General features: G+C 40.1%; 1 protein-coding gene across 1 annotated transcript in view; it reads left to right on the top strand.

Annotated features, from left to right (window-relative positions):
- The window catches only part of UBR1 (ubiquitin protein ligase E3 component n-recognin 1), a 149,854-nt gene extending 141,497 nt beyond the window's left edge, over positions 1-8,357 (top strand). The window contains exons 45-47 of the mRNA XM_021009248.2: positions 489-659; positions 4,132-4,233; positions 5,596-8,357. Coding sequence (XP_020864907.1) covers positions 489-659; positions 4,132-4,233; positions 5,596-5,737 — 415 coding nt within the window. The 3' untranslated portion in view covers positions 5,738-8,357. The remainder of the gene's footprint in view (positions 1-488; positions 660-4,131; positions 4,234-5,595) is intronic.
- The last annotated feature ends 4,689 nt before the right edge of the window (positions 8,358-13,046 follow it).

The following is a 13,046-nucleotide window of genomic DNA, read 5'->3' as shown; positions in this document are numbered from 1 at the left end:
TATTGAGGAATGGGTATTATAGATATCAGTTTATTGTAGATTGCAGAAGTCAAATTTTTGTCACATATTTGCTGAAAACGTTTTTTTCAGTTGTTTTCTCTTGGGAGGAGAAATTTGCCTGTTAAGCAGAATAACCGAATCCACAAATTCTGTCTCATTTGTTCAATTAAATTTTTTTCTTTCTACAACTGAAATGTTACTCAGTTTGAATTTTATTACCAAACCTAATTAAATCATGAGGCTGCTGTCAATTTTAAGTTTTTCTTCCTATGAAATTATCAAGAGATATTTTGATGAAAATTATTTGGCAAGTATTAAAAGAAAGAAGAGGAGTATTTGTGCTTAGATATTGCCTGGTATTTTATGAGCTTTCTTTCTGGAAAATAGACACATAGCTTTATAAAACAAAGCCTAAAAACACTGCTTCTTTTGTGCACTGTGATCTTTTTTCCTTAACTTCAGTTCGGTCTTCTCTCTTTGCTTTTAAGGTGCCCGAGGTCTTCAGATGATGAGCGAAAACACCCAGTTCTGTGTCTCTTCTGTGGGACTATGTTGTGCTCTCAGAATATTTGCTGCCAAGAAATTGTGAATGGGGAGGAGGTTGGAGCCTGCATTTTTCATGCTATTCACTGTGGAGCTGGAGTCTGCATGTTTCTAAAGTAAGTGATGTGCTACTAGAGATTTTTATGATGAATTTAGGGAATCTAGAACCCTTCAAGGGAACCTAACATTGGAGGATAGTTATTAATTATGGATAATGATGCAAAGTTTGTTTGTATATTTGTGTTAGTATAAGAGCAAAATTTAGATTATCTTTTGAAAAATGTGACAAATGACTATAGTATTTGATAATTTTATGAAAAGTCTTGTAGATGTGCACTGAGACTTTATTCATTGTTTTTATAAATCAAAGTATAAAATAATCGTATCTATAAAATAACCAGGAGAAACAGAAATGCAATTTTCTGGGTTTTAAATTTTAAAATTTAAATTTTTTTTCTATTTTAAAAATGTATATATATCAGTGAGTTAATAAGCACTTTTTTTACTATATATATATAATAGCACCTACCATGTTCCACACACTGTATTAAGCTCTGGGGATACAAAGAAAGGCAAAAGATAGCCCTCCCTCGAGGAGCTCATAATCTTTTGGGGCAGATAGCATGTGAACAACTATGTAGGAAAAAAGTAAATACAAGATAAAAAGGAAGTAGTAACAGAGGGAAGACAGTAGAATTACGGGGAATCAGGAAAGTCTTTCTGTAGAAGGTGGGGTTTTAGCTGGAACCTGAAGGAAGTTCCAGGTTCTCACTTTAATCTCTTTCCCTTCTAACCACCACCATTATTTACTCTTCTCAACAAAAGACCCGAGTATCTAGAGCCAGTGAAAAGCCTAGATAAAGAAGCTGAGATATAAGCTTAACAAACAGAGGACAGATAGGCCATAGGGCAACTACAGCCCAGCTTTTTGGAAAAGAGGAAGGAAGACTACTCTGAAGTGAAGGGGTTTGAGGGAGGGGTGTGAGAAAAAGGTTGCCAGGGCAGGAGAGGAAAAATCTAGTGTATTTGAAGGAGTCTTTTCTTGGGCACTTACCTGTTTTGGGCCTTAGTTTCTTCATTTATAAAAGAGATAAATTATTAGATTACTGGACTAGACAACTTTTAAAGGTCTCTTCTAGCTCTTATATTCCATGTTTCTCTTCCATTTCCCAATTCTCCCCATGTAAATGTACTTTGTCTATGCCAGAATTTTTCTATATAAGCCCATGGAGTATGTTAGATTCAAACTTAGAAAGAAGGGTAAACACCTTTAAATATATGGAGAAAGAAATTTATTATTATTTAGCTATTACTTAAGTACTTCAAAAATCATTATTCCGTCCAGGGATGAAACCAATCCAATGCAAAATAAAAAAACCAAACCCACCTCCACATCTTAAAAGGTGTTTTAATGAGTATCTGTTGACCCCTTCCCCCAATCATTACCTGGTAGCCAATCCTCGAGTAATGAACCTCCCCAAACTTAGTTATAGTTCCTCAGACAACAGCAGTATTTCACCACCAGGTTCGTGCTCAAAGACCCTCCAGTTTTACCAGGACTTGCACTTGGCTGACATAGTTTTCAAAACTCACCTTCAGACTAGCATAGATAGTCTTTAATTCGTCTTTCCAACACAGTGAGGCACTGGAGAAGGAACTGAATAGAATAACTAGCTATTAGTTTTTTAATTCAGTTAGTCAGTCCAGCACTTATTAAGTGCTTACTGCAGACCAGGCACAGTGCTGAGTGCTGGGGATACAGAGAAGGGCAAAACTACTGTCGTTATCCTCAAGGAACTCGCATATACATAGAAAATTTATTGAGAGTAGTTGGGGGAGGGGCACCTAGGTGGCGCAGTGGATAGAGCACCAGCCCGGGAGTCAGGAAGACCCGAGTTCAAATTCAGTCTCAGACGCATGACATTTACTAGGTTTGTGATTCTGGGCAAGTCATTTCACCCCTATTGCCTCACTGAAGAAAAGACAGTTGGTGGAAAGTAACCTCAAAGGGAAGACACTAGCAATGAGGGCTCTCAGGTTTCAGCTGGGAGGAGAGTAGGGAGTGGGGGAAAGAATGAGGACCTGGAAGCTTAAGGCTGATGGAGTACTAAAGCCCGAGGACTAAATTCCCTGCATAGGATTTGGCTTACCAAGGGCATCTGCAGCTGCTGAATCAACCAGTTTGTCCTTCAGCTCTTTAGCTTTAACCTCAGAGGTTGTTGTAGGGACCAGATGAGGTAGCCCATGTACAAACATCTGAAGCACTATGTGTGTTTTTTTCCCCAAGAATTCTCTTTCTTCCTACTCAAGTTCTCTGGTTCATCTCTAGCAATTTCTTCCTCCTCCACAAGCTCATGTACACATTCTCCCTCTCTCACGTGCTGTTAAGAATGAATGCTTTTTGAGCACTACTGGGATGTAAGTATAGGGAAGAGTGTTATACACACTAATGATAAATACTGCTTGCAGGTATAGTGAAGGAATAAAATTTATAGAATTCTCGTGTTAAATTAGGGCTCACAAACTATGGTCTGAAGGTCAAATCTGGCCAGCTGTTTTTGTACGGTCCATGAGCTAAGAATGGTTTTTACATTTTTAAATACAATAACACTTTATTTTAAAAAGTAAAAACCATTCTTAGCTTTGGGCGGGGGCGGGGGAGCTCTGTATTTGGCTTGCCTATGTTCTGACCGTTTGTTAGAGGGTAGTTAGAAAGAGAAAACACTCCTCAACTTGAACCCTAGTCTGCTTAGAGATCATAAAACTATTAAGATTTGTAGAGGACCTCTTAGAGGCATTTCCAGCACTAAAATTTTTTGAACCTATGTAGTTCAAATCTTTTGCTCAGCCCTTTCCCTCTTTCTGATATATCTGATAAGATACTAACTAGAAGCTCCAGCCATTCTTTCAAGGAGGCTCAGATAGGACTCCCATCAGTCGTTCTTCCTCTGCTTCTGAACCTCTTTGCCATAGTCCTACCAGATCTTTGCTCTTTGATCCGGTGACACAGGCCTCCTTGCTGTTACTTAAACAAGACATTCCATCTCTCAGCTCTGGGCATTTTCTCTGGCTTGCCCTTAATGCCTAGAATGCCTCATCTCTACCTGCTGGTTTCCCTAGCTTCCTTCAAGTCCCAGCTAAAATCCCACCTACTACAGGAAGCCTTTCCTGACCCCTCTTAATTCTAAGACCTTCCCTTTGAAGCCATTTCTAATTTTTCCTTACGTGAACTTGTTTTGTACATAGTTATTGGCATGTCCCCTGTTAGATCATGAGCCCCTCAAAGGCAGAGACTATCTCCATCACTTGGAACACAGTAGGGTACCTAATAAATGCCTAATAAATATTAAAATAAATAAAAAGCACCTAATAAATATTAGCAACTGGTTGACTGACTGACTTTTCTGTAATCCCAGCTTCTAAACACATAATCTTAATAAAAGCAGCAGTTCTTCTTTGCCCACCAATATTTGGATATCTGTGCTTGTGGTTGTAATAGATAAACATCATGTTGTTTTCTTGGAATTTCTTGTGGCACAGTGCCTAACCTAGCACTGTTATTATGTGAGTGACATTTTGTTCTTTCAGGATCAGGGAGTGCAAAGTGGTCCTGATTGAAGGGAGAGCCAGAGGCTGCTTGTTTCCAGCCCCCTACCTGGATGAATATGGAGAAACAGACCCTGGGCTAAAGTAAGGACACTTGATGTCATGCAGTCTTGGGGAACTGCAATTTACTGCTTTTCCATGGTAATCTTTTTAGCCACATGCACACATCCAGATTGCGATGACCACCATAACTCTGAACGGAAAGAAAAACTATAAGTTTGAAGATCTGTCCCATTAGTGCTACTGATTTGTTCCTACTAAACATGAAGCCACCTTCTGTTTCATGTAATATTTTTTAAACAGTGACCAAAAGACAGATCGCAATTAAACACTGTTACGAGGGGCTCTAGGACACAGTCTGATTTTTGTTGTTGTTATTGTTATACTAGAATTTTGTTGTCCTTAATATGCCTCAAAAAGAGTAGTTCTAGTGGAAAATTAAAACTGCTTAAGTTATGTAGTTTTTAAAGTCTTTTAAAATCGCAATGGTATTTGTCCTGTAGATTAATAGAATCTGGGCATGGAGGTAAGAAGACCAAAAAAATAGGATGTTATCAGGTTAGGGGGAGAGTCTTTAATGGTTGAGTGTATGTGATCTCCGTTATTCCTGAAAGGATCTCACTGTTCTTCATCACTGGCTGGATCCAAGCCAGAGCCCTTTTGTGTCACCTGCTCTGTAACAATTTGCTCCCCAAATCACAAGATGACTCATATAAATAATTGTCCTATAATTCATGTATTTTTCTTGCCAGCAAAGCTTGGCATGACAACCAAGATTAAACAGAATAACACCTCAGTGTGATGTTTTTTGAGAGGAAAGGGAGGAATTAAGTTCTTGCTGGGAGCCAGTGCCCCCAGTCCACCCCATAACTTCCTCCCCTTGTCTTTCTGTTCCCAAGGTCTTCCCAATTACATTGGCTTGTAGTGCCTCAGAGAGAAAGAATAGAGTTCTGACTCTTTCTTTTGGGGAGGAGGGGTGATGGTAGGCAGTATGTTGACACTGTGAAAGCGGTTAGTACCCCACTTGGTCTAACCAGCATGGAGGGGTAAGGGCAGGGCAGGGCAGGGTAGGACAGTGAGCTTTCCTCTGCTGAGAAGGAGAACTTGCAGTTCACAATGTCAGCCTGAGGTCGAGGCCCCATCACTCATTGATTTGTGTTTTGGATTGTTAGAATTTAATTAGAGTGAGTCTCTCTTTCACTTGCCAACTGTGGGTAAATGTTTGCTCTATCTTTCCCCCCCCCCCCGCCCCCAAGTCTCGTCCTGATGATGACTATTTCAGTAAAACAAATCTAGGTTTAGTCAGCAAGCATTTGTTAAGTGTCCACTATCTGCCTAAGCACTGGGTCCAGAGACATCTCAAGATCTCAGACTATGTAGGCTGCCAGAAGGTATTGGAGGTTGTTTGACTCAAGCTAACACATGTTCATTTCTTCTCCTATGAAGGAGGGGCAACCCCCTGCATTTATCTCATGAGCGTTATCAGAAACTCCATTTGCTCTGGCAGCAACATCGCATCATAGAAGAAATTGCAAGGAGTCAAGAAACTAATCAGATCTTATTTGGATTCAACTGGCAGTTACTTTGAGTCCCAGTTCCACTGAAGAGTCACAGATGAAGGCAGTAATGAAGACAGGTCTGGAATTACGGACACATTTAGGAGGACTTGGGGGGAGGGTGGGCAATAGGGTCATTCCTCAGTTCCTGATTCATGTCTTTCAATAAAGTATCCCTTAATGGATTTTTGCTTTCAGTCAGCAAGCTTGATGCCTCACGATAAAGCATATATTGTAAAACACTGAAGAAAATCCTCCTCTGCCCCCACAGTTGTTTAAGATTCTGCTAATAGTTTAAGGAAATCATTTTCCTCTTTAGAGGCTTCCCTTCTTCAATAATCATGCCAGAAATGGGGGGGGGGGGCAGTGTTGCCGGATTTCATAGTTCTTACTGACTGGTGGTATTTTGGGACAAAAACACCATCCAAGAAGCTATTCGATTTTTTTTTAAAGTCTTTGTGACACCAGCCATCAAACTAGAACTGCTAATTCTCATGATGACTGTTTCTGGTCTTTTGTCCTTGCTTGACTTTAATTAACTGGACCAATATTTGTGTTAAAATGGCAGAAGAAAAGCAGCAGTGACAGGATTACAACTGAACATCATAACCATATATCCAATCAGAAAAAGAACAATAGAGGACAAGAATTTTATTAGAACAGAGGAAAAATTCCAAAGAGTAAAAGCTGTCATTTCTCTTCTGGGAAAATGCCCTAGATATGCCACTTGCTGCTGCTACCAGAAATTAAACTGACTCCCTGCTTAGTCAGAGTTGCCTTCTCTAATGCAGATTTTTCTTAGAGCTTTTTTTTTCTTGTAGAACCCTGAGGGTTAGAATTGTGTAGTCACCTTGATGTTACAGTAAGTCTTGTAATTGATATGATGGACCCAGTCCTTTTTAAAACTGCACTTTCCATTTTCCAGGGCCTAGATTCTAACAAAAGATCACATCCTTTGTCCTGGTGCCATGATGTAACTGACAGAAATCTGCTCTGATCCTGGTGTTAAGTAGCCATAGGACCATAATAAACAATTCCCCATTGAGCATTCTGTAACAGTTTATGTCTTCCCAGAAGACTTTAAATCTTCGATTCATTATTATGTGTGCAGCCTTTCATGAACTCCAGTTGTGTGACAGATACAGACGACCAAAAAAAGCCATGTGATCGATGGTCTGTTTCTCTGTCTTACTGTAACAAGCAGTAATTGAACCTCCTTGCTTTTAAATAATAATGCCCTTCAGAATCTGCCTGTAGCTTTCTGGGTTCTTAGCCATAACTTTTGTATCGAGGGAATTTGTTATGTAAAGCTTTAAGAAAAGGATAAATGGAAGCCCTATGTTAGCTTCCATGTCTCCTATGCCTTAGGAGTCTGAAAGATCTATTCAGAGAATGTATTTTGACCTTGATGAGGACTGTCTTCCATTTATGTATAATGGTTTCTTACCCTTTTACTTCTTATAAAAATAGGGAAGTTAAAAATACGTATACCAGGTGTTTGAGGATACACATTTGTATTTGGCTTTGTGTTTTGTTTTTCTTTTGTTGAGGGAAAGGGAAGAAGAACCTGTCAGAGGTATCCAAATAATCATGACTATGATACTTGAATAATTCTACAGCTTTGGTTCTAAGCACTCAAAAGATATTCAGAAGATAACTCAGCAGTAGAAAACTTGTCGAATTATGGCAAGTTGGATGAGGTTTGAAATGTTCAGTGCTCAGTTGCATAAATTCACTGATATGGTGAAAAGACACAGATTTCTTCCTCCTTGGTCTCATTTACAGTTCAGCAGATTGCACTAAATATTTAGCTGGGAGAGCTGACTAGGTGTCAGGCAAGAACAGCCAGCTGTTGACCTCTGCCCTGATTTATGCCCTATATAAATAACATTATAAAGCAAAAGCAGATTCCTCAGAAGGAGAATTTCTTCCTGCTTTAATAGTCTTTTCCATTCAGTTCACCAATCCTGATGTTAAGCCATCAGGCTGCCAGAGGAACTTCCTGGCAGTGGCTAGTAAAATCTTGACTGCCAAAGAAGCCATCCTAAGAGATGAGCACATAGAGGCCTACTCACGACTTAAGTGTTGGCACTTGCGTGCGAGCTCAGTGTTCAGTGTTGCTATCAAATGAGAAGTTTTTATGTATGTTAGAAATCTTATAGCAGTTTGCACTTGAGTAGTGCAAACATAGAAATGCTGCATTCAGAAGTCATGAACACATAAAGTCACTTTTTTTCCTATTGAACCAGGAACCTGTTCATGAGGATGCTCCTAAAGCACGTTTTTCTTATGACTGGGGAAATATGGGGCAGGAGGTCTTTGCAGTAGGAAAAACATGTTTCTGTATAGTTAATTTATTATTCTAATATATGAGCTACAAGGTCATCCATTAATGGTCATTTATCATTTCATAACCTACTATGCATTTTGGTTCACTGTGAGAATACTCTATGGTGATTGTAACATGTTCATGCCACTGATTCAGATTCCATCCAGATGAACAGAACTTCAGAAGTTATTCAAAATGATGCATATATTGATATCTTTTATTGCAAAAATGTAAATTTAAGACTTGTATAATGTTCTTGTGCTTTTTGACATAAATATTGTATGTGTATATTTAAAAAGGAAATAAAAGTGACTTATACTCTTTTGGATTTTTATCTGAAATATGAAATCGGACATCAAAAAGGTCTTCAAGAGTCAACCTCTTAGCTAAATTTTTGAAGTGTGAAATGTCTAGCTTATCTCCAGCAAGGGAGATACTACATTATCCTTTATGACATGGATTTCTTTCCTTTTCCTGGCTTGTGGGTAGTCAGGATGTTTTTAAAGGGTTCCAAAAAAAAATTGACAATTCACTTTCAGAGCTTTGAAAATCACTTTTCAAAAGTGAAAATTCTTGGGAGTAATAACACCTAAAACTGGTATCAGTCCTTTACACCTTACTAAATAATGAGTTTGAAAACAGATTTTAGTTGGGGGTGAAGGGAAAGAGGAGGGAGCACAGAAAAGCACAAGGAAATTTCAAGGCAGGAGCTACCAATGGGAATTAGTAATATGACAATGTATTATTTAAAAGGCAGAATTGAACAGTAAAGTCTGCTTCATAATTTTGCCTAGTAATAGCCTTGTGTTTAACCTACATTTTATACTACATTTGAGGTCTATCCAGTCTCATTCTATCCTTTTATAAAGTATCCTGACTTAAGACTTTTGTTTTGTTCAAATATATTTATTGATGCCATACTTTGTACAAGATTCCACAGAAGAATAAATGACAGTGTTTAAGTGCTTCCTCTATGCTAGCTGTACAAAGTGCCATGGAGACTAATACAAAAATAAGACAAGCCTTGCTGCTTATATTCTAATTGCTAAAGGCACATGCTGGGAAGTAATATCCATGTGATTGGTTTGGAAAGTCATAGGGCTGGGTGAAGCCTTGAGATGGGAGATTGATATGTCCTTTCCAGTCGCCTAATGACAGTATTGATTTGATTGTGGTTTCACAGCTGGAAATGGGCAGGAGAAGGGGAATGGCAAGAAGGTGGCTGAGATGTAAAGTGAATCATGTCTAAATCTGGTAGACATAGTGGACCACGTGAGCCACTCACCAATTGTGACTTTGGTTGAGGTGGGGTGGGGGTGGTCAAGAGGCTCTATGTGCCCTGCCTAGGACATTGTTTCTCTGAATTGTCCTGAGTTGAGGACTGGGGACTTCTCTGAATTTGTATCCTGGGTAGTTGGGTTGCTCTCCAAAAGTGAGTTGCCTTGTATAGAGGTTTATCTTGGAGAGTCACTTGTTTCATTGACACTCCTTTCCAGTATTGATATTATTATTCCCAGAGCTTGTTTTGGAGGGGCAAGATTAGACATACTGGAAGCATGCCAGATTGCTGGCTAAAGGACCTATTACATCTGGGGCTAACCTTCATTTGAAAGCCCAGCCTGTGGGCTAGAGCCAATTCCTCATTGCAAAATGAAAGAATTAGATTAGATCAGTGGTGTCAAACTCAAGGCAGAAACAGGGGCCATTAAACCATACGTAAGGATCCTAGCAGGCTGCACATTGACTTAGAAAACCACACGTTAATATTATCTGTGTTCTATTATATTTTTTTATTTTGTTAAGTATTACCCAGTTATATTTTAACCCGGTCCTGGAGTGTTGAGCCTATAGGATGTGTGTTTCACATCTCTGAATTACATGACCTGTAGGGTCTCTTTGGCCTCTAAATCTGTGAACTTGCCTCTTTATATTCTTCTGCTATTCCTCCATCTCCTAGCCATTTTCCCCCTGATCCCTTCGTTAGAGATTAGCATCTACCTGTTCAAGTCTGTGAAGTGATGTGGGTTAAACTGTAATTTTGCTTTTATGTTTCAATAAATTACTAAAACTCATAACAAATGCAGTAACCTAGTTTTTCCTTGGTGTTAGAGACTGAGCTATAGTACCTTAAGTATTACTTAAGCATGTGTTCGTAGCAGCAGCACAAACTAGAAAAGAGACTTTACTCAGAACATAGAGACTGGTTATGAGGTTTCCAAATAATCAAATATTGATTAAGCTCCATCTGGGCAAGTCCCAGAGGCTACAAATACAATGAATGAAATAATCCCTACTCCCATGCTGCTTATATTCTAACAGAGGGGACCATGAGGAAATATATGTGTATATATGGAATAAAAGCAAATAAACACAATGTAGTTAAATCCAAGGTAGTTTGAAATGGAGGCTGAAGATTAGGAGAGGCTTCATGTGGAAGCTACATCTTTTGTTGTTGTTGTTGTTATTGGTTTTGCTAGGCAATGGGGTTAAGTGACTTGCCCAGGGTCACACAGCTAGTGTTATGTGTCTGAGGTCAGATTTGAACTCAGGTCCTCCTGAATCTAGGGCCAGTGCTCAATCCACTGCACCACCTAGCTGCCCCTGGAAGCTACATCTTGAAGGAAGAGGAGGGAGATTTAAGAGGCAGAGGTGAAGAGAGCGTATTCCAGGAACAGAGAATAGACATTGTTGAGCTATGGAAGTAGGAGATGGCATGACTTATGAGGAACAGAGAGAAGGCCCATTGTCCAGATTGCAGAGTTCAGGAGGGTAAGTAATATACCATGAGGCAGAAAAGATAGGTTGGGGCTTTAAAATCGAAAACAAAGGAGTTTTTATTTGATTTGAGAGGCAAATAGAAAGCCACTGGGTTTACTGAGTAGGAGAGTGATATGGTCAGAGCTACACTTAAGGAAAATAACTCTGGCAGCAATAGCTAACACTACCAGATGGCTTCCTTCACTTCAAAGAGACTCCTGCAGTCTTCAAGAAAATGGAAAAGTCCTAGAGGTCCTCAGATCCTAGAAAGGATCTAAGAAGTCATCAAGTCCAATCCCCTCATTTTACAGATAAGGAAACAGAGGCAGAGAAATTCTAATTTACGTAGGCTCATACAGTTAGCATGAGGTAGGATTTGAACCCAGTTCTTCCTAAGTATCAGTTCAGTGTTCTTTCCCCCACAGCGCACTGTACTGCAAAGCAAGAGCCTCACCCATCTAAAGATAACCCACAAGACTCAAATTCAGAGAAAGCAGGGGGTACTCTCAATAAGGAGACTCAGAAATCAGAAGTGTGAATGAAGGAAGCCTTTATTGTTTTGTTGTTCAGTCATTTTTAAGTTGTGTCCACCTCTTTGTGACCCCATTTGGGGTTTTCTTGGCAAAGATACTGGAGTGGTTTGCCATTGCCTTCGCCAGCTCATTTTATATGTGAGGAAACTGAGGCAAACAGGGTTAAGTGACTTGTCCAGGGTCACACAGCTAGTAAGTGTCTGAGGCCAGATTTGAACTCAAAAAGTGAGTCTTCCTTACTTCAGCCCTGGCGCTCTGTGCACAGCTCCACCCAGTGGCTCTATTAAGTTGTCTACTCTGTGCCAAACACTGGTGAACACGAGGGATGAAACAAAATACCAAGCTCTGAAGGAGTTCATATTCTAGTAGGGGATTCAGTAATATGGGAAAAGGGTGGCTAGGGAAGTGGGTTTTAGTCTGGACTGGTAGCGTTGATTTGATTATTGTCCCTCCCCTCCTGAATGGTAATTGTCCCTCTGAGAACACTCACTGTTTAGGGAAAAATTTAGCTATGCTTCCCTTTCCTCCCTTCTCACCACCAACAGCTGCTATTACTTCCCATGTTTCTCCTTCCCCTGTCCAATGTGGAACTGTGAGCCGTGATTAAATAAGTTTTGCCATTGTTCCTGGATGGTACAAAGTAATCCACTCTCTTGTAGCCCCGCTCAACCATCCCTGTAACTTTCCCAACCAAAGTGCCCCTGGGTGACCACCACTCCCCAATATGTGTTACCTCCTTCATTATGATGTAATTTCCTTGAGGGCACTATTTTTGTTTTCATATTTGTATTACCAATGCTTAGTACAGTGCTTGGGGCAACTAGGTGGCACAGTGGGTAGAGTATCAGTCCTGGAGTCGGGAAGACTCATCTTCCTGAGTTCAAATCCGGCCTCAGACACTTATTAGCTGTGTGACCCTGGACAAGTCACTTAATCCTGTTTGCCTCCATTTTCTCATCTGTCAAATGAGCTGGAGAAGGAAATGGCAAACCACTATGGTATCTTTGCCAAGAAAACCACAAAAGGGGTCACAGAGAGTCAGACACACCTGAACATCAACAGAAGTGTAATGCCTGGCATAAAGTAAGGAGGGAATAAATGCTTTTTCATTTCATTTGTTCCCAGAGCTGGGGCGTGAAGTTGGCCAAAGACTTTCACAGCATATTGGTCCCAATAGCCTAATGTATGCCATATCCTAAAATAAGCCTTGGAAATGGAGAAATATGGATGTCTGTATACATGCATATATATGTATGCATGTGTACATTGAAAGAATACACAAAGTTACAGTAGATCTATGTGGAGCTGCGGGGTACGAGCTTTGTTAGTAGTTTCATTCTTTGTACTTGTATCCCTAGTGCCCAGCATTGTTGTTGTTATTTGTTCTGGAAAAGGCCCGCGGCATCAGGAAGGTGATGCCATGACTTGCAAGTGAATTGGCTATAAGTGAGGGAGGGCTGTGCCAAGTCACCACCCTTGCTTTCTACTCCGGAGCCATCTGAATCCGGAGGCCACGTATAGATCGGGATGACTGGAGATGGCTCTGGCTGCAAAGGGAAGACCTTGGCCTTTTTAAGCCAAGGTCTTTAACTAACGGGTCTCTGTTTGACCAAGGCAATACCCTTTCAATGATTATCTGGCCTTCATCATTTGGAGTAGGAGCTTAATAAATACCTGATTGAGTAATTGATTGGTTGCAGCAGTCAGGGGCTGAGGGGAAGA

This window comes from Phascolarctos cinereus, unplaced genomic scaffold (assembly GCF_003287225.1).
Source record: "Phascolarctos cinereus isolate Bilbo 61053 unplaced genomic scaffold, phaCin_HiC Scaffold_3;HRSCAF=262, whole genome shotgun sequence".
In the NCBI taxonomy this organism is placed as follows: Eukaryota; Metazoa; Chordata; class Mammalia; order Diprotodontia; family Phascolarctidae; genus Phascolarctos; species Phascolarctos cinereus.
This window is presented reverse-complemented; position numbering and strand designations above follow the sequence as displayed.